Below are 19,791 nucleotides of genomic sequence, written 5' to 3'. Positions count from 1 at the left end.
AAAAAAAAAAAGAGGGAGAGGCCCAGAGGTGTTTCTCAACAGAGATAACAGTTACAACAAGAAGAAGAGAACCCCCCCTTAGGACTTTCAGAAGACAAGAGGCATATCTCCCTGCATCCACAGAAGCCACCTGGTCAAACCAGACTGAATCCACAAGGGCCACCTGATCGAGCCAGACACCTGGACGCCAAAGATTACAAGAGGGACTCTGGGCAAACGGGTCTGTCTTAAGATAAAGATTGCACAATCGTGAAATTTTGGTCTTCAAAAAGGGGACATTCCTCCCAAAGAGTGCCCTTCTCCTTCTCAGCCTTTGTCTGGGAGGGAGGGGGGACGGTAGACCCGGGCTACCTACTTTGCTCTTATTTGCCTCATTATTTGTCCTGTCTCTGAAAACTTTTTAAACTTTTATTATTGTATTAATTTTTTTTGTAACCAATTTTTATTCTTTATTAAATTTTCATAAATTTCAAAAGGTGAGTTATTGGCATTTATCACAGACACCATATGGCTGAATTACATCACAATTACATGACTTCTAAGCTGGTGGTGATGGCCGTGCGAGTAAATGTGCATTTATTTATGCAGTTGTGAAAATAAATGTAGCCCTCTGAATAGCATAAGCTCCCTGACACTGAAATCATCTACTTGCTCATCTGGCTGACGAGGTATCAGACCGCGAGTATCTGTAGGGGATACGACGGCCCCGGGGAGTTAGGGGTAGGCTCCATTTACGGCGACTCCCGTGTGTCTGTCCCGCCACGCTGGAATCACCCTACTCATGTTCTGAGACCTTTTTCCCCGCTCTGCCACCTTCACCATCACAAGGCTGGTGTTTTCCTCTGGGCGCCGCGCGGCGGAACTCCCCGGCCTGTGTCTCTTCCTCTCGGTTTCTGCACAGCCGTGTGCGTGGTGGCGAGGCTGTGGCGCAGCGGCTGAGACCCGCAGGGCGCCCAGAGCACCGGGCAGGGTGCGGAACTGCACCGGAGGGAACAGGACGAAAGCGAGCGAGGGTCTCTCCCATCCCGGGGTGGGCACAGCCGTGCGGTGGCCAATGGATCGGGGCAGCTGCGGGGACCGCCTCGGGAGCGGCACCGGGCCGGTCTCCGGGCAGTGCCCGCCCCGGGAGCCGTTCCCGGGCCGGTCTCCGGGCAGTGCCCGCCCCGGGAGCCGTTCCCGGGCCGGTCTCCGGGCAGTGCCCGCCCCGGGAGCCGTTCCCGGGCCGGTCTCCGGGCAGTGCCCGCCCCGGGAGCCGTTCTCGGGCCGGTCTCCGGGCAGTGCCCGCCCCGGGAGCGGGGCGCTGCGGGCAGGAGCGGGCGGCAGGAGCCGTGCCCCGCTCGCAGCAAATCCAGCACCCGGAGCGGGGGCGGGGTGGGCCGCGCCAACCCCCCCACCGCGGTCCCCGCCGCTAATGCCTTTTCTCTGCTGCTGCGTAGGAGTCCCTGCGAATGTGATTCACCTGCCGCTGCCTCCCGCAGGAAGGAGGCTAATAATCCCTGTGCGCGGCGCAGCGGCCCCGCGGCCGCAGGGGAGGCGGCGGGAGCGGTGGGCGTCGCGGTCGGAGCCGTGCCCGGGCCGTGCCCAGCATGTCCGGTGAGTGCCCCCGGCTGCCCAGCATGTCCGGTGAGTGCCCCCGGTGCCCGCAGCACCCCGCCTTGCCCTGGGCAGCCTCTCGGGGCTGCCGGGACGATGGGCAGCGCAGCCCGCAGCCCCCCGCGGCTTTTGCCCTTCTCATCCCGGTGCGGGCGAGGGTCTCTGCTGTTTTCTTAGCAGCAGAGTGCCGTGCTGTGATGAGCAGCTCCAGAGGAGGATTTTAACTGGGTGATAGGGTGAAATAGGTGAGCTCATTTATGTACTCTGCTTGAATGTACAGCTTGGCCTGCTTAGGTCTCTGCGTGGTTTCCCCGTGGATCCCCAGGGTCCATAGGTCAGGGGTGGAGGGAGGGGTTACTGTGACAGCAAACCAAAGCTGGAAAAATTAGAGCATAAAAACCAGAAAGTACAATTTTTCTGTAAAGTTCTGAGCAGTTTAGAATCCAAACAAGGGCAAAAAAGGGGAGAAGCGGGGAAGGGGCATTGGGAAGATTTTTTTCTGTGAGGTTGGACTTTACCAGTTATTTTGTTGCATTGTTGATTAATGTAATTGAAGTATATATAACAGAAACAGAAAGGGAAATAAGACTTCTTCAGGGAACGATTAATTTCCTAAGGATAAAGTATTTGAAGGTTCAAAGGCTTTGTAAAATTTATTTTAAATTTAAGACTTCCATTGCCAAGGAATTGATTACCATTCTTGCTTTAGCTTTGTCAAACAATAAGTTGATCCCAATCCTTTCAAAGTTTTATGGTTATGTACATACAATATTCAGCTAATTGTATTATTATATGCAGAGAAACCTTTCTCATGGCCCTTCTTACACAGCAGTGGTATTGGTCTTAATCAGTTATCCATAAAACCACAAGGTACATGGTTTTAGGATAATCACACAACGTAGATGCAGGTGCTGTTCTGGTTCCTGAACATACGCAACTTTTTTCCTCTGTTTTGAGAGCAGCAGTTCGCACAAATCTTAGTTTATTGAACCATTTGAAGAGTATCAGTCATCTGGACTGATGGATGCCAAGTTTGAATTAATGTATGTGGCACTTCAGCACTGGGAAGATGCAGAAAGTCAATCTGCAAATGAAAGGATCAGAGCATTGTGGTCTTGTTTGGATGTGGGTCTTTTGTTGTTGTTTTCTTGTTTCTTTTTTTATTTTGGTTGAAAGGAAGCTGTGGAATGACTGGAAACATCTAACTTGATACGTACCATAAAGTTCCCTGTGCTGCCTCTGGATTGCTTAAGCAATTATTTCTAATAATTATTACCAATTCTTACTAATTTTTAAACTGTTTGGGGACTAGTTTTAGATGTTATGTGTTATGCTTGTTTGCATCTTATGATATTGTTGCATTTGAGTTTTCATGAGGATCATTTACCATCTGTTGAAAAACAACATTGCAGAGTCTTGAAGCAGAATGTATCCGTTTTTAGCTGAAAGACACATAATAAAAGCTACAAAGAACTGGAATCAAGTACTCTTCTAACACAACAGCAACAATCCTGCCTAGTAAAATTCAGTATTATTTGAATAAAAGATAAGAGAGAATCTGGTTTTGGTTGAGACAGAACTTCATTAGTGTCTTGGTTTGAAAGACAGATATCTGCTAGGAAGGGGCAGGACCTCCCTAGAGATGGAGAATTCAAATCCCCTCCCTCAAAATTATTCCAATTAAAAGGAAAATTAAAGGAGCTTTCAGGCAGAGGTATGGGGGTAGGAATAACAGTTCTTTACTAGTATATATGACAAAACGACAAACAAACAACAACTACAGCATCAATAATAAACAGAACCAAGAACCTTGAGGGCTTTCTTTTACAAAAGCCCAGAGCAGTTTGATCTGGGTGCCCCTGCAGGACTCCGAGAGGCCGAACTGGAAGGGAGGAAAGTCCCGGGCTGGTGGATGAGATGAGGAGCTCTGCGCTGGCAGCTGGAGGCAGGGGTGTCCCGGCAGGGCTGGGCAGTGCAGGGCTACAGAGTAGCAGGGGAGCCTCAAAGGTCCGAAGAAGCAGCGGCGGTGGGGGGAGAGGCTGGAGAAAGCGAGTTCAGGATTCCCGGGTACACAGCAGATGACGATAGATTTCCCAGGACGAGGCAGAGGCAGAGGGCAGCCTGACCGTCCTCCTCGGCGCTGAGAGCAAGAGTGCCTCCCCCTTCCCCAGATCTGTCTTTTTGCCTTTCCCCAAAGCTAATCATCTCTCCCGTCTGAGGGACACTCCCAGGGACTCAAAAACAATAGGTGTAGCTTCGTGCTGCTATATCCCTCAAGCACTCTTTTTGTTCTGACTAAGTAGTCATTAAGGCTTCTTGGAAACTTATGGGAAAAAATTCTGTGAGAAGAGGAAAAAAAACCAAAACCAAATCTAACCCCCAACAATTAGGCCAAGAGAAATGCCATTGAATGTCAATTTTAATTCTGTTATAAGAAGGTCTGTGTAAAGTGGTTGTTGTTTATCTTCATTAGTAGCATCAATGTGGGACCTAAGAGAACATGGGAATTAACAGATCCAGCTGTCATTTGTTTACTAGGGCAAGAACTCCCTCTTTGCTGGAAACTTGCATAATAATTTTTGATAGGGGTTTGACTCAGGTTATTGTTTGACACTATTGTTCATTTTATCTACTTACAATAAAATACTTCTGGACTGCATTTAAGGTTGTGGGTGTCAGGAGGAGCAGAGCTGTTTGTTCCAGGCTATGGTTGTGCTGGGCCGGAGGAGTGAGAATTCTGCATTCTCTTTTTGGTAGTTTGACACCTTCGCGGGGTGTTTCTGGGGGAAGATCCAGAGCCCTTCCCGTGGGAGAGGGAGGACAGAATTGTTGTCAGGGAACGTGCTGTGATTTGGAGCTGTGTCGTTGTCACTTGGGATTGCAGAGTGCTCTGGCTCGGTGGGTGCAGGGCGAGGCTGCAGCCTGCTCGTCCTGCAGATGGGCTCAGGAGCGGAAAGGGGGAGGTGACAAATAGCAACAGATGGTATCGGGGAGGAGTTCGGGAAAGCTTTGTACAGTGTTGGTCAGTGTGAATGGCAGTAGGCCCTGGAGATGTAACCAGCCTGTTGGAGGCTCTTAGCTATTGATTTATCTGCTCTTATTTTTATGCACAAGACGACAGTGTATTACTTAGAATGTTCTTACAGAAAAATCATAACATAGGAGTGTCTAGTCTCCTGTAGCCATTTTGCAGGGGGAAGCTTGGCAAATTTGAATTGCTACATTAAGAGCTACAGCTGGACTACATTTATCCTTCCTCTGTCTATCAGAAGAAATATAAAAATATTACTTAAAAGCTATGTCTAATGGATTATGACAAAAAGCTCCCTACCCTGCTTAAACTTGTCTTGAAGTTGGAAGGTGCACTTGAGTCACTCAGATTCTCAAAATGGGTGCCTGGTGTTTTTTAATTCTCTTTTTCTCTTTGAACATGAAAGTGAGCACCACCCTGTCTGTTTGCTCTGTTTGTATTCTAAATAAAGATTTTAGGTGCCCTAGAATTAGTTTTCATGGCTGTTGAAGAATTTTGCCTCTGGCAGTGTCAGAGGTACTGCTTATATGAGTAAGTAGCATAAAAAGTTGGTGATCTTGGCTAAAAAAGCTGTAACAAGTTCCACATAAAATCACCCTGACTGTAGTGATTCACATTGCTTTTGCTGTCTTTCCTGTGTAGCTGCAGAGCAGGTTCTAGAATAACTCAACAATTCCTTGAAGATCCTTGGTTTGTTCTAAGAAAATATTGTTAGGAGGAGGAGCCACTGCTGATGCTAATGATTTCTTAATTTGCATCATGTGCTTTGTGTAATCCAAACAAGAGAATCCAGACAAGAGAAATGAGCAGATTTTTAAATTCATATGACAGGGTTTTAATGGGATTCTAATCATACACTTTGTTTTCTCATAGTTCACTGATAGCCAGTGGTGTTGTATTAGCCATAAGGATCCAAAACTTGAAAACAATTTGTTTGAAAACTTAACACTCTTAACAATAGGTGCTGTCCATAAAAAATCTTATAATCATTTAGCACAAAGAATTAAAGTTATGCTTAATGATCTCCTTGACGCTTCAGAAAAAAACCAAAAACAAAATCAAACTGAAAAACAGTTGCAATGAATTTAAATATCTACACCTCTGGCTTTCAATCTTAAAGAACATTTGCTCTTTTAAAGTCAGGGAGTGAAACTCTGTGTACAGTAGATTTAATGTGTTGTCCTTGACTTCAGGTGAACTTTTTACTTCGAAAAAGATTTATGAAAACCTGACCTTTACTTTCAGTTATAAAAACAAAATGTTTACTTATAGGCTATATTCCAAATAACTTTATAAACAAGGTCAAATAACACTACTTTCTTGAAAGCAAGGATTAGATGAAAGAAGAAGTAATGATAAAATATTTTTATTTTAACCCCCTTACAGATCCTTATTGAATTAGTGATGACCATGTATGGTTTTAAAATCACTAGACTTTGCTTTACTCTTTGCACCAGAAATATTTTAATTTAAATATTTTAAGTCTATAATTTCCTTATCTATTTAGTTATCTCTATGATGATTCACTGTATTAAGAAGGCCCACATCTGATTCTCAAAACAGGCACTTAGTTTCTGTCCTTTGTGAGGTATCAGCAAGAGCTTCTTAGAAGCAGCAGTTGTTTGGCAGTTTGCTTCCTTGTGGTTATGACCACAGGGGTGCAGGGCACAAAAGCGTTTGGAGGATGTGGTAATTTTCCATAGCAGCTTGCTGAACCATGTAATGAGTAGTTTGTACATTTTTCTATGTATCACTTAAGTAAATATTCAGCTTAGGTAGCCAAAAGAATTTTCAAAAGCCATGTGAAGACTGTGCTCAGTTTTGTAGTTGTTCTTTAAAACAGTATTTTAAGACTGGAACTCCCACTCGTTTCACAATTTGTTTTTTATATTAACCTAAGGCCCACATTCCTTTCAGTAGTTGTTTTATTAGCTTTCTTTGGCTGAAGATACTTGTTGCCTAACACAAAACTGCTTTGCTTTCCTGACTTTTTTGCATCCTTTCAGAGTACTTTTATTGCTGAAGTAGCCTTCAGTGGTTTTCTGGTTTACATTGATTGTTAGGGATGCTTATAATAATTCCTTTAACCTTTTGGAAAACTGCAGTAGGAGCAGTTTACTTCACATCTTTCATTTAAATGCAACTCCTTATTCCTGATTTCTGGAAGACCTGTAACTTAAGCTGTTATTATAATGGGAGATTTGAAAGTTCAATTCTTCCTTTGCTTTGTTTGGAAATTGTGATTAGAAATGTTACTGGAGTTTGCTCAGCTGTGGGCTGTGCAAACTATTTTAGGTTTGGATGGATAATTTGGGTGTTTTTGGCCAAGTTAGACTCTTACTGGAGTTGTTCTGAGGTGCCAGGATGTGTGGCAGTGTCAACAAATGTAAGGTTTGTGTGCTTGAGATGAAGCTGGCTAGGTGGAGATGAGTGAAAGAGGGCAAAAAGTGGGGGGAAAAGGCAGCACACTAGTGAGCCTGTCTTTTGCTCTGGATTGGGATTTTTCACATCTGGGAGGATGTGAAAAATAAAAATACTTAGTCTCTGTTAGCTTATCATGGGCATCAACCATGCTTCACTGCATACCTTGATGACAGCTAGGGGTTAGAACTCACTCATTTTGGCAGCCTCTGGCTGAGGCAGCCATGAGGTCATCTGTTGAGTTCTCTGCAACTAGTTCTGTGAGATTCTTTCCTAGTGTTTCTCACAGACCCTGGAAACTGTATGACAGGTTGTTTATGTTGGTATTGTTTGGTTGTTTTAATTTATTTAATGCAATTGCCTGTCCCTTAAGATGATGGTGGTCCTAAACAAGTATTTCAGCACGAGTGTTTATTGAAGTTCCGTAGAGCTCAGTGGAATTCCCTTCCTCTGTGTGACCTGCCATCTCGTTCTGATTAATTTTGGCAGCCTAGAGTGTGTCATCCTTATGCTCTGAGGAGGCTGTTCACCTTGCTGAGTTACAGGCTCTCCCCAGGAGAGCTCTGCTAGTGGTGGTTCTGTCACAAGAAGCAGCCCCTTGTGATCATACCACTGGCCTGGTGTCTCTACAAAATGCATTTTCTCCTGTTGTGCAGGAGCATAGGTTGCTTTCTTTTTTTATTGGAACTTGTTTTCTCATGTGTTTCCTGACAATAAGGAACGCTCCTAAATTCCCTGGAGTTACTTGAGGTAGAAATTCTCAGTTTCTGGGAGGTGGACTGATCTTGGTAGGAATTTCTCTGCATTTGTTCCGCCAGCACCAGCTACCCACTAAAAAGAAGGCAGAGCAAAAATGTTGGGTTGATTCAGTGGCATTATGGAAAGAACATTTCTGGCTAATACTCAACATCTTTTTCTTTTCCTTAGCTTTGTATAAACAAGAACATTTTCCTTATTGGTTGTATCATACTATGTATGTCAAATATAAAATCTAAATATGCACAGATCAGCTTTTTTGATTGACATTGTGTTTAGGCAATAAGACCTAGGGAATTATCTCTTTAAGGCTAGTGCAAAAACTTTATACCTGCTATTGTGTAAATCAGGCAAACAAAAATAATAAAAATCAGAATCATACATTCTGCACTCACATTCACTGGATTTTCTATTCAATTGTGACTTTTGGGGGGAGTCTGTGAGAGAACTCATGACAGGAACTAGAGGTTGTTATAAGCCAAAGATTGTTGTTTATCTGGAAGAGGAGGGAGCCTGCTAAAAGGGCTTCAGTCAAAGCTGTAAAGTGACTCTTCTGAATATTTTTTTGCAGTAACAGATCAAGCCTTTGTGACCCTTGCTACTGATGATGTGTACTGTCAAGGTGCTCTCGTTCTCGGACAATCATTGAGGAACCATAGGACATCCAGAAAATTGGCAGTTCTAATTACCCCAGAGGTTTCCAGTGGGATGAGGTAAGTATTAATGTGTATTTGGAGATCTAAATAGTGGAAGAATAAGCAACATCATGAAAGACTTCGTTTCTGTGGATTTCACAGCATTATGCCTAGAACTTCCCTCTTGGCTAATGATTTCTAAGAGGAATCTCAAATAATATCCATTATAGGCTCCTAAGCCTAAGAATTCACTTGCAGAAGTAGAGCTTTTGGCTAGAATTTGTCTTACAACTGAGAAATTAAACTGAACATTTGGAACTAAGGTTTTGTGTCTTGCACAACTGTTGTTTTCCCCAGTTTTTTTCTCTCTTATAGCAAGATACATAACCACCTGTCACATCAGAACTCTCCATAAACCTAAGGGCTCAGTTTCACATGACTAATGTTCCTAAAATATTGGTGCACAGCTATCATGATAAGAAGGGTTTTTTTCTTGTTTGTTTGTTTGTTTGTTTTAATATAAATCACTTTGCAATTTATGTTGTGATTCTACAGGCACTGCAGAAAAGCATTTACAGAAATCTTGTTAAGTCTGAACTCAAGCCTTGTTATTTGGAGGACCAACACTTGTTAAAAGACACATGCCATGCCATAGCAATTTAAACTCTTAGTTCTGCTGTGTCTTAGGAAGTGTGCAAGCTCCTGTTTTCTGTGTGCTGTGTGAATGTATTTGCAATGCATCTGTCTCAAGAAATATATTTTCACGTTTTTGCTGTGACTGGATGCACAAAAATCTGTTTTTACAGACTTTTGAAGTATGGACATTGTCAAAACACTGTAATCTTCCTGAGGGAATATGGTATCCATTTGATGCACAGATATTAAGTCTGATATTAAGATATTAAGTCTGTAAATCTTTTCATGTCCATTCAGTAGGAAGGAAAGCATTTATAATATGTATTTTAAATCAAGGTTAACATTAAAAAAACCACAAAAAACGTGGATCTCTGAAATAAACTTCTAATAATCTGTACTTCACTTAATTCTTTGCCAGTTAATCCCTGTTCCTTGAAGATCAATCAGGCAAAAGCTAATGACCCTGAAATCTAGATTTCAAACAGCACAGGTTTTCTTTTCCTTTGTCGGTCAGACACTGAGGACTTTGCTCATAATAGTGTAGTGTAAGTAAATAAGCTGTGTTTTATGGACTTTTTTTTCTTGCTTCTTGAAGAATTACCTACTTTGGTGTTACCTACAGAATTGCCTTAAAATACATGCATAGAAAAAAATGTTTAGCTAAAAGTCTCATTTGACATGCTACATAGCAGTGAGGAACTAAATATGGTGAGCAAGTATTTACACACCTTAAAAAAGGTGCAGTTTTGAAGCTGAGTTTACTTGGGCACAATAGGTACAAATGAGTGTGCTGGCAGTGCATGTCTCATCCTGCAAAATGCAGAGAGAACACAGTATATTGCTGTTCTTTGGAATCAGTTGTGCTGGATGAAATCTGCCTTAATTTTTGGTGGTGTTTCTATAGGAGAGAAGTGGCTAAAATAAGGATTGTTTTTCCTTCAAACAGCAGCTCTCACTTTTGAGGTGTGCTGGCCCCCGTAGTGGAAGAGACAATGTTTTATGGCCCAGCTGATAGCTGCCTCTTCAGTAGGCTGCTTGCAAAGACTTTTTGCTTCTGACTTCTTACTCCAGCCAATCCATCTAGCTTTGGTTATTGTCATAATGAATGTCATGCTGTGTGTCACTGTTTTCACGCCTGAAGTGAACTCTGAGCTTGTCTAAATTCCCTTCCTTCTCTCCACGGCTCGCTGTGGCAGGTCAGTCCTCAGCAGTGTATTTGATGAAGTGATCGAGGTGGACGTGCTGGACAGTGCTGACTCAGTCCATTTGGCACTGATGCAGAGGCCAGAACTGGGTGTAACCTTCACTAAGCTTTGTTGTTGGACTCTTACTCAGTACAGCAAATGTGTCTTCATGGATGCAGACACTTTGGTGAGTGGAGTGGGAGCCATGGAAACTTTTGTGTCCGTCTCTGACTGTGGGATGTTCCTTGTCAGGCAGCCTACTGGCCTGTGAAGTGAGCAGAGTTGCTGGAGCCACAAGGTCACAGGAGCTCCATCCTGGCACGTTCTGGCAATTCTCACAGTTGTTCTGGCTGCATAAAAATAAATTCAGTTTGGAAAGTAGCCTCAGGAATGTACACCCCAAAGAATCCCAGACATGAATTTTTATATCTTTTTAAAAGTTTTTAGAGGTATAGACATAAAAATGCTGATAATGTTGTCGAGGACAATCATGTCAGCCTTCCCTTGTGCTTTCATGGCTCACTTTGAGATTCATTTTAATTTACTAGGATTGTATTTGAATTAGAAACTAAATTAAGTTCTTCTTCTTGAGGAGAAAGGCTTATGATTTCTTGTTTTACATTAAAGTTAAAGGAGGAAGGCAAACTTATGTCTTTTATAAAAATTCAATTAAGTAATTTTACTTCTAAAAATATTTTCTTCTGGTTTTCACAGTGGCTCAGTTGTAGGTGGGGTCCTGACTTTCAGTGACTTTCAGTGACAGCACAGCTGTCTTTCTACAAACTTTAACCTGTTTGATTTTTCCCACTTCTTATGAAGCTTAAAAGAAAAAAGAAAAGCAAATCTCTGAACTTAAGTAACATTAGAGTACTGGCAGCAAGAGGCGGGTTTTTCTACTACCCTTTAGTCAGTCTGTCACCTAGTAAAATGATTTAGATTCCCAATTTTCATTCAGTTGTGTTGTAATTATCAAAACTAATGGACTATGGAAAGGTGAGTTAAAAAAGAAGGAAACTGCGTGTTTTCATGATATATAAATATATAAAGGGACCTTGGATGGTCTGCAAGGTTCATAAAATAATTTCACAGGCTTTTCATTTTATCATGGAGAATCACAATTAATGTTGCCTTATTATACTAAAAATAGAGGTTCTTTTTTTAATATAGAGGTTCTAGCATATTTTACAATGGCACTGCTTTTATACTCTGCAAGCCATATACCAAGACAAACTATCAATTTACTCCATTGGTGCTAGTTTGACAATGCTTGTTCTAGACAAATATTTACTCTAACACTGTTTTCTCTTTTCCTACTCTCCCAAAGGTACTTTGCAATGTTGATGAGCTGTTTGATCGAGAAGAGTTTTCTGCAGCTCCTGATTCTGGCTGGCCTGACTGCTTCAATAGTGGTGTATTTGTGTTCCAGCCCTCCTTGAAGACTTACAACCTGCTGCTCCAGTTTGCTGCTGAACACGGCAGCTTTGATGGTAAGGGGCAAGGTGTAAGGAATGAAGTGCAAGACAGTGTCAGGCACTATAGAGGAAGGCACGAGTTCTCTGGGCTTTATGTAAGAATTCAAGGTGCAGAGCTTTGCCTCTTATACTTGCTGACTTACTTGGGACTGTGCTTCCCAGAGAAGGGCAGTGAAGGGACATTGTGCCTGAAACTGAGTCTTGCTTGGTAAGTTTTAATTTTGCTGTCTGGCTTAGGAGAGAGAAATACAGAAGTTCTTCAGTCTTCTGCTCTGAGGGAGACCAAACACTAATCTGTTCTTCTTACATTACAGTAGGACTTCATTTCCACTGAACTTGCAGTGGAGTGAATCAGGTATTACTCACTTGTACATATGGCCAATTTTCAAGTCCAAGTTTGAGTCCCATGAACACACCAGTCTCAGTCCCCAGTCTCACTCCCATCCTTGGATGTGAATTTTTGATACAAATTTGAGTGTACACATGTTATGGTAATAGTGTTTATGTATTCTTTAGGAGGTGATCAAGGCCTCTTGAACAGCTTCTTCAGCAACTGGGCAACAGCAGATATTGGCAAACACTTGCCTTTCCTCTATAACTTAAGCAGCAGCTCTGTATACACCTATATTCCTGCTTTCAATCAGTAAGTAATAACACTTCTGTAAACCTCTAATGAACAGCCTTTTGTAAGAGAGAGTAATAATGGCATATTCTGTTGATCATTAAGTTACAGAATCACAAATGATCTTATGTAGAAACCATGCAATAGAAGTTTAAATTTAATGTGACTGTCTGGACACAGGGAGCGTCCCAGAGTTGACTGCACTGTCTTTTATGTTCTTTCTAAGAAGCTTCTTTCATTTTTGGCAAAATGTAATTATTTTGGCTTAAGTTCTGACAGGTTTACTTTTAAAATTGTTCCTTTGTTGTCAAGTAATTTCTTAGAGAAACAGTTGGCATTGTTTAAAGTTTTTGGTTCCTTAGGTTCTTCTATGAAATAAAATTTGTTCTACTAATTAGGTGATTCCAGCCAGTGCAGTTGATAAACTTTTCTGGTAAAAGGCAGGTCGGATTTAGGAGGTCATGAGTATCTGTTCCAGTTGCGCAATATGCTCTTATTGGAAGATGAACTTAGGCTAGCGTATTTATTAGTAATTTTTAATATGGGATCAGTAATACCCACTTCTGTTGATTAAATATTAAAGTGATATGTATTTGTTTGTGAATAGAGCATGAAGGAGGACTGCAAATAGTACTGCATGAGCCTGTCAGTTTTGTTCATAAAATTTGCTACTAGAATCAGCAGCTGGAAGCAAATGGCAATGCAACTTTTTGTTGTCTGTATATTAAACAAGATGAATCAAACCAGGAAGATAGAAATAAAATATTAATATATGTCATCTCAAGTGTGTTACTATTGCAAAATGTTAAATTACCTCACCTGTGAATAAGCTTGTTTCTTCTAGGAGTTTATGTAAGCTAAAAAAATATTTAATGTGTCAACCTGTATGTTTGATCTCTACAGTTTTGGTAGAGATGCCAAGGTTGTTCACTTCTTGGGAGCAACAAAGCCCTGGAACTACAAATACAACCTTCAAACAAAGACAGTTATGCAGGATGGCACCACCTCTGGATCTTCTCATCAGCTGTCATTTCTTGCCCTGTGGTGGAATATATACAGTGGCAGTATATTGCCTTTGTTGGAAAAACTTCAAAAGATGGAAGAATCAGAATCTGAGGAATGCAAGGTAACTGATAAGGAGTTAGTGGGAATGTTTTGTAATGAAAACCAAAAGTTCTGAATATTGCTGGAGGAAGTAATTACATGATGTGGTGGGCTGACTGGCTGGATTCCACGTGCCCACCAGAGCCACTCTATCGCTGTCCTCCTGAGCTGGACAGGGGAGAGAAAATGTAGGGAAAGGCTTGTGGGTCTGGATAAGGACAGGCAGAGATCTCTCACTAGGTACCATCAAAGGTGAAACAGGCTGAACTTCAGGAAATTAATCAAATTTATTACAAATCAAATCCCAGTAGAGTAACGAGAAATAACCCCAAATTTGGAACATTGACCCCCATCCCTCACTCCTTCCTGGGTTCAGTTTTGCTCCCTGTTTTTTCTGATGCCTCCCACCAATGGCACATGGGGATGGGGAACGAGGACTGTGGTCAGTCCATTACATGTCTCTGCTGGTCTTTCCTCCTCAGGGATTGGATTCCTCACTATCCTTCCCTGCTCCAGGTGTGGAGTCCCTCTCATGGGAGGTAGTCCTCCATGGACTTTTCCAACCTGAGTCTTTTCCATGAGCTGTGGGATGCAGTCCCTCAGGGACTGCCTGTCCCAATGTGACATCCATGGGGTCACAACTCCTGCCAGCAAGCCTGCTCCACTGCAGGCTCCTCTCTTCATGGGTCCTGCCAGGAGCCTGCTCCATCACGGGCTTCCCAAGGCGTCACAGCCTCCTTCACACATCGGTCTGCTGTGGTGTGGGGTTCACCATGGGGTGCAGGTGGACCTGTGCTCCACCATGGACCTCCATGGCCTACAGAAGGACATCCTCATGCACCATGGGATGCAGGGTTATCTCTGCTCTGGCACCTGGAGCATCTCCTCCCCTTCCATGACCCTGGTGACTGCAGGGTTGTTGCTCACATGTATTCTCACTCCTCTGTCTGCAGCTGTCCAGTGGTAAGGCAACTCCTTCCTCCTTCTTTTAAGAAGGAGGATTTTCCTCCTTCTTAAATCTGTTATCCCAAAGGCAGTACCACCATCACTGATGGGCTCAGCCTTGGCCAGTGGCAGGTCCATTTTGCAGACAGCTGGCTTTGGCTCCACTGGACATGGGAGAAGCTTCTAGCAGCTTCTCACAGAAGCTACTCCTGGAATTACCCTGCTACCAAACCTTGCCATGCAATCCCAATGTGTGTGGGAAAACTTAGTACCTGCTTGTTGGTAGTAGAAGTGTCCAAAGTCTCCATTTAGGAAGGATTTCTAGTACTGTCTGCTTTCCCAAGATATCCTGTAGCCATCCTCTTAATGGATAAAGTTTTTATGGTAATGTATGTGCATACAAAACATGATACAAATTTGCCAGAGAAGGGATAATCTGGACCAGGAAACAATCAGACTTTTGGGTTTTTTGTAGCTAAATTGATATAGACCACCAAACTAAGACTTGAACTGTAATAAAATTTACCTTTTCAGAACTACATTCTAATTTATTTTCTGAGGTCATAAAAAGGAATCAGCTTTGCAAAAGCAGTGTTAATTTCATTTAAGATGTTATATACAGTATTCCTATGTCATCAAACATTTACTGAGCTCTTTATGCTTTTTTTTTCTTAAAAGGAAATGCACCAATGTGTGCTTTTCATGAACAGAATAAAAAGAAGTCTTTTTATAAATAGATTTCTTAGAGACCAGCAGCATAAAGAAATGTATAGAAGTACAATTTTTAATTTTGTATGCAGACATGACAAACTAGATCCCATTTATGCATATGTAAATATTTTCTTAATGTTTTGTAATATTAAATTATTAACATAATTAAACTAATTGCATAGTCCCATAAGATCAGTTGAATATATACCATCAAAGCCTCAGAGAATCATTTGGCTTGTTAACCTCATGACAAATTGGAAAGCAGAGGAAGGAGTGGGTGGTTTTCAATCTTATACTTTAACATGCTTTAATTTTTAAGTCATTGCGTATTAAAGAAATATTTCAACTATGGTAAATGAAGGTGGAAATACCTGTTAGATTTACCTCATGGTGCTGGTGTACTCATGAGTGCAAAAAAAAAGCAAAAACCCAAACTGCAGCATGCTCTGAATCTAGGACCATATACTTTTTTTGCATTAAGTTATTCCTTTAAGGATGAAAACCCTCTAAGGAAGTGCAACTGTTGTAAATAAGTTATTACTGTTCTGAAAAGTTGTATTTCAATGGTCAGGTGTTCTTATTTTCATCAGCACACTTTCAATGGAGTTGAAGTTACCCTGAAGAAGGCCAGTCCTTACGTGGACAGTTCTCCACAAAAGCCTGAGCTCCCAGAGCAGACAAGTGAAGTAAATCCCACAGCATGCTCACCCGAGGAACTTGCTTTCAAAGCTGTGAGTGTGTTGTATATTATTATATGCACTAACGAAGTCAAATTATATGCCAAAAGTAGATTCTTTCATTATGCTTCTGATCTGGAAGGTGGTACCTTCAATTTAGCTGTAGCCATTGAATTTTCTCACTAGCATTAAAAATCATCTAAAGCCTATTTATTTTCTTTAATCTTTAGTAATGCATGTATGATGTGTCTGGAAGTTGAAAGAGTTTGTCTTGCATTTTAGGAAGAGGTTATTTATTCAAAGATGTTAAGTACTTAATCAAATGTAATATAAAAAAAATCTGCTACCAAAGTAATATCTTGACTATTAATATATTGAAAATTAAAATCCTTTCTATCATTCCTCTGTAGAGAGTTTTTTACCACAAGTGTTGACTCAGAAAACTGTTCCTCAAATTTCTGTGACTGCGGCAACAAGGAGGATCTTAAAAAATCCACTAAGGAATATTGCAGTCTTTCTGCTTCTTTTTTCACTTTTCTTTTATTTGTTTCTGTTGCACTGAATCTCCTTATTTTATGCAGGAATTAAGTTGGACATAATAGCCCAGTGCCTCTGCAGGTGTAAATCATTACATAAGGCATGATAAACCATATTACCCCATGGTGCAACTGGGAGAAAATAAAATTAGTGTTCTAATGTCATCTGCATTGTAATTTGTAAACTACACTCTAGAAGAAGACAATTTTTAAGATGTTCTTTCCTTCATTTCTTTAGACTATAGTTACTCTATAAAGTAAAATTGTAATTTTCCTTTCCCATTCCCCCCCTTCTTCTCTTTCCCCTCTGAGTGTGAAGGGGCTGAAGATTGCAAACCTTGCAGTCCATAGTTTAACAATAATTCATTCACAAAGGATGTATATTTTTGTGTGCTTTATGCATCTGACTTAACTGGAAAGGCTCAAACTAAATAGGGACACTTTATCAAGATGTTTGTTTGGGGTAAAAAATCATAATGTTCACCTAAAGTAGTTTCATTAAGATTTAAATTTCTATTACTATATTGATTACTAGAATTGGCTTATCAGAAGACCGTGTTAATTGGAAAGTACTAGCCTGGTTCCTTTCTTACTTAAGAATACCATCGTTCTGCTTTTTGTTCCTCAGCTTCAGTTGTCTTGTGGGATTGTTTTGGGGCAAAGGACTTTGGAATGGGGTCTGTCTACTCATTTATGTTTTTCTTTCTGCCAAAAGCAAATATTTGGACAATATTTTTGGGCAATCTATTTTACCTCTGTTTTGGAATATTTTGTTCTGTTCTTATTTCATGCATATAAAAAGCTTATATGAGAGCAAGCTATTCTCCTGAAATGAGATTTTTGTCTTGTTGAAGTTTGGCCTCATGAATGGTAGGAATCTACTGTAAACTTGCTTCCCAGGCTGTATGTGTAGTAACTGAAAAATGGCAGCCACTTTGAACCTGTTTTAGGATGAGATGAGCTGCCCTCTGGAAGTACTTATCCTAGACTGATTATAGTAGGACTTGGATTCAATGCCATTTTTGATAACTAAAGCTGGGCGACATGAATTTTCTCCTTGGTGGTAATGTGCTTCCTTGCTTTCCTCCCGTCCATTGCTTTACCCTACCCCAAGACTGAAAGGGCTTGTATTGTATTGTACCAATTTTCATGAGAAGGACATTATGAGAAAATATTCTCCTATTAAAACCTCAGTGGCTGTATTTTAGCAACCTGTACATGAAGTCGAACCAAGAGAGTCTGGCGTCCATCTCTCTGAGCCTGACAGACCTTCAGAACAACCTGTATTTCAACCTGCATTTCAGGAAACCTCAGAAATGGTACATGTAGCTTTGAACATTGAACATCTATTGATAACTGCATGTGTGTCTTGGCTGCCAACATAATTTTGGGAAAGCTCAACTAATTATAATGCAATGTGCAAAGAAATTCCTTAATCTTTTAGCCATGTAATTCCTTAACTGTGTCCTATATTGTGTTGTGATCTCTTTCTAGTTTTCTTTTCAAAACTTTGACTATTTAAATGTGTGTTTTCCTGTGCTAACCCCTGAGTAATCAATGTTTCGTTCTTCAATACTAACACAAGCAAAGCTGTTTGGGTATTTTGTGTTTGTTATTTCTGTTATGCTTTGTTTTGCTGTGAGTTTTTTTACCTGCTGAAGTGATGTTTCCAAGCAAGTGGAAAGGGAACGTGCAGGAGCCTGAGTGACTAGGCTTTCCTTTGTGACCTTGCACTGCATTTATGGGCACTTGCACATGTGGGCAGTGTGACAACAGGGGCAGACTTGGTGCTGATGGGGTTGACAGGACAGCAAGGATTTGTAAGGTACACAACACAGCCATTTTCCTAATGACAGCTTTTGTATGACTTTGAGGCACTGTGCTGAAATACTTTCAGACTGAGAAACAAAACTGTAGTTCCTGTGCAGCCAGGGGTGTTTGGGCCCAAGCTAAAATTCCTAATTTCTAAAAATGTTATGATTCCAGTTGTCTTGTTAATGGCTTGCAAAGCTGTTGATAAAACTTATCAATGATAAAGAAAGGAATCTTTACACCTTACTGCATGTTGGCTGTTTGAAATACCTTACCTTGCCTTGCACAAATCCTGTGCCTTATCTGCCCCAAACTGGCAGATGTAATGGATATTGCAGGGTGTTTAGGCAGTTTAAGACACTGATTCCTGCCCATTAAATTCTATTCTGAAATGTTTTTATGTTGAATTTGTGAGGGCTTACTAGAAAGTTGTTCTAGTTGATTTCAGTTTTGTTTATAACATGAGTTGTTTTCCTATGAGCATCTTTGGGTAGTACTGAAAACAGGTTTTGAGTGGCTGCCTTTATTGCTCCTTGTGAACTATAGTTCATCTTTATTACAGATTATAATTGTTGGGATGTTCCCTTTTTGCTGGCTTTGGTCAATTTTGGACACAGTTTTTCTTTTATGTGGTACAAATTATCACTAATAATGTGTCTTGAATTTGTGCACCTATGATGATGTGACTTTGAACCAGCATTTGCAATTTTGGAGTGTCATACAAAATGAACCAGCTGTTAGTATAATGAATAGTGTCCATCTTTTGAATTAATTTAATGAACTATGTGTCTCACATCTGCTAAATAATACAGATCTAACTAGAGTTCAGGTGAAACAAATTACCAAAAATTCTAGAAATGTATGTTCACATGAAAACCTGTTGGAGACAAGATTTGAACAGATAAGTTGTAAACTCATTATTGTAGCAAATATTCTACTCTAAACAGGCAGTATTTGTAATATTTTCATTGTATTGTTGCTGAGTATGCCAAAATCTGACTTAAAATCAGTAAAATAAATGTTTGAAATATTCAAAGATGCCATAAAAAGTACTAAAACCATGGGAAAAGAAGGTCACATTATCAAAACAGGAATGTATGTTTGAATATTGTTTATTTTATTGTTTTAACTGGGAGTGTACGGTGTAGAAGTCTATAATTAAAGGTTTAAATTCACAATATTGAAATAAGAACAACCAAATGACTGTCTTCCACTCTTCTTCCCACAGAATGAGGTTGCACACTCTGTTTCAGAGCTGTCTATTCACTTCAAACCAGCTAAACCAACTCCAGAAGAAGAACGGAGAAAATGGGAGGAGGGGCGCATGGACTATATGGGGAAAGATGCTTTTGAACACATCAAAAAGAAACTGGACGCATTTTTACACTAGGACAGGGTGCACTGTTATGGCCATCACGATAGATTTCTTTATAAATGCAATTCTTGAATACTTGGCTGTCTTAATCAGTTTAGTTGACAGCAATTAGAGGTTATTATGGATCCACTTACATTCTTGGGGACCTTAACAGATACAGAATCCTGATTTTTAACTGATAAATGTGCCTCAACTTTATTGTTATATGTGTCTCATGTTCACTGTTCTCACACAGTGCCTTCTAAAGAATAATGGATGGTACCTTTCTGAGTATGAACTCT

At 40.8% G+C, this 19,791-nt stretch overlaps 1 protein-coding gene across 4 annotated transcripts; it reads left to right on the top strand.

Annotated features, from left to right (window-relative positions):
• The first annotated feature begins 559 nt into the window (after positions 1-559).
• Positions 560-19,777, top strand: GYG2 (glycogenin 2). 4 transcript variants are annotated; one of them, XM_063392432.1, is made up of 9 exons: positions 560-1,623; positions 8,373-8,514; positions 10,269-10,443; positions 11,581-11,743; positions 12,245-12,371; positions 13,254-13,476; positions 15,701-15,841; positions 17,518-17,642; positions 19,364-19,503. In XM_063392432.1, coding segments are annotated over exons 1-9 (1,134 nt in total). In that variant the 5' UTR covers positions 560-1,586; the 3' UTR covers positions 19,365-19,503. The 4 variants fall into 4 exon arrangements, with proteins under 4 accessions (XP_063248502.1, XP_063248500.1, XP_063248498.1 ...); XM_063392428.1 differs by having other exon boundaries at positions 566-1,623; positions 17,532-17,642; positions 19,364-19,777; XM_063392429.1 differs by having other exon boundaries at positions 569-1,593; positions 17,532-17,642; positions 19,364-19,777.
• Positions 19,778-19,791: the final 14 nt, after the last annotated feature.

The sequence above is a fragment of the Prinia subflava genome, chromosome 3 (assembly GCF_021018805.1).
Source record: "Prinia subflava isolate CZ2003 ecotype Zambia chromosome 3, Cam_Psub_1.2, whole genome shotgun sequence".
Taxonomy (NCBI): domain Eukaryota; kingdom Metazoa; phylum Chordata; class Aves; order Passeriformes; family Cisticolidae; genus Prinia; species Prinia subflava.
Note: the sequence above shows the minus strand (reverse complement) of the source record. Positions and strands in the feature narration are given on the sequence as shown.

What these genes read in the sequence shown, in the direction of transcription:
- GYG2 (XM_063392428.1), top strand. Translation starts at nt 1,587, where the DNA reads ATGTCCGGTGAGTGCCCCCGGCTGCCCAGCATGTCCG. An exon ending in CCGGCTGCCCAGCATGTCCG is followed by an intron (nt 1,624 to 8,372) that starts GTGAGTGCCCCC and finishes ATTTTTTTGCAG; the next exon opens with TAACAGATCAAGCCTTTGTG. An exon ending in TATATTCCTGCTTTCAATCA is followed by an intron (nt 12,372 to 13,253) that starts GTAAGTAATAAC and finishes TGATCTCTACAG; the next exon opens with TTTTGGTAGAGATGCCAAGG.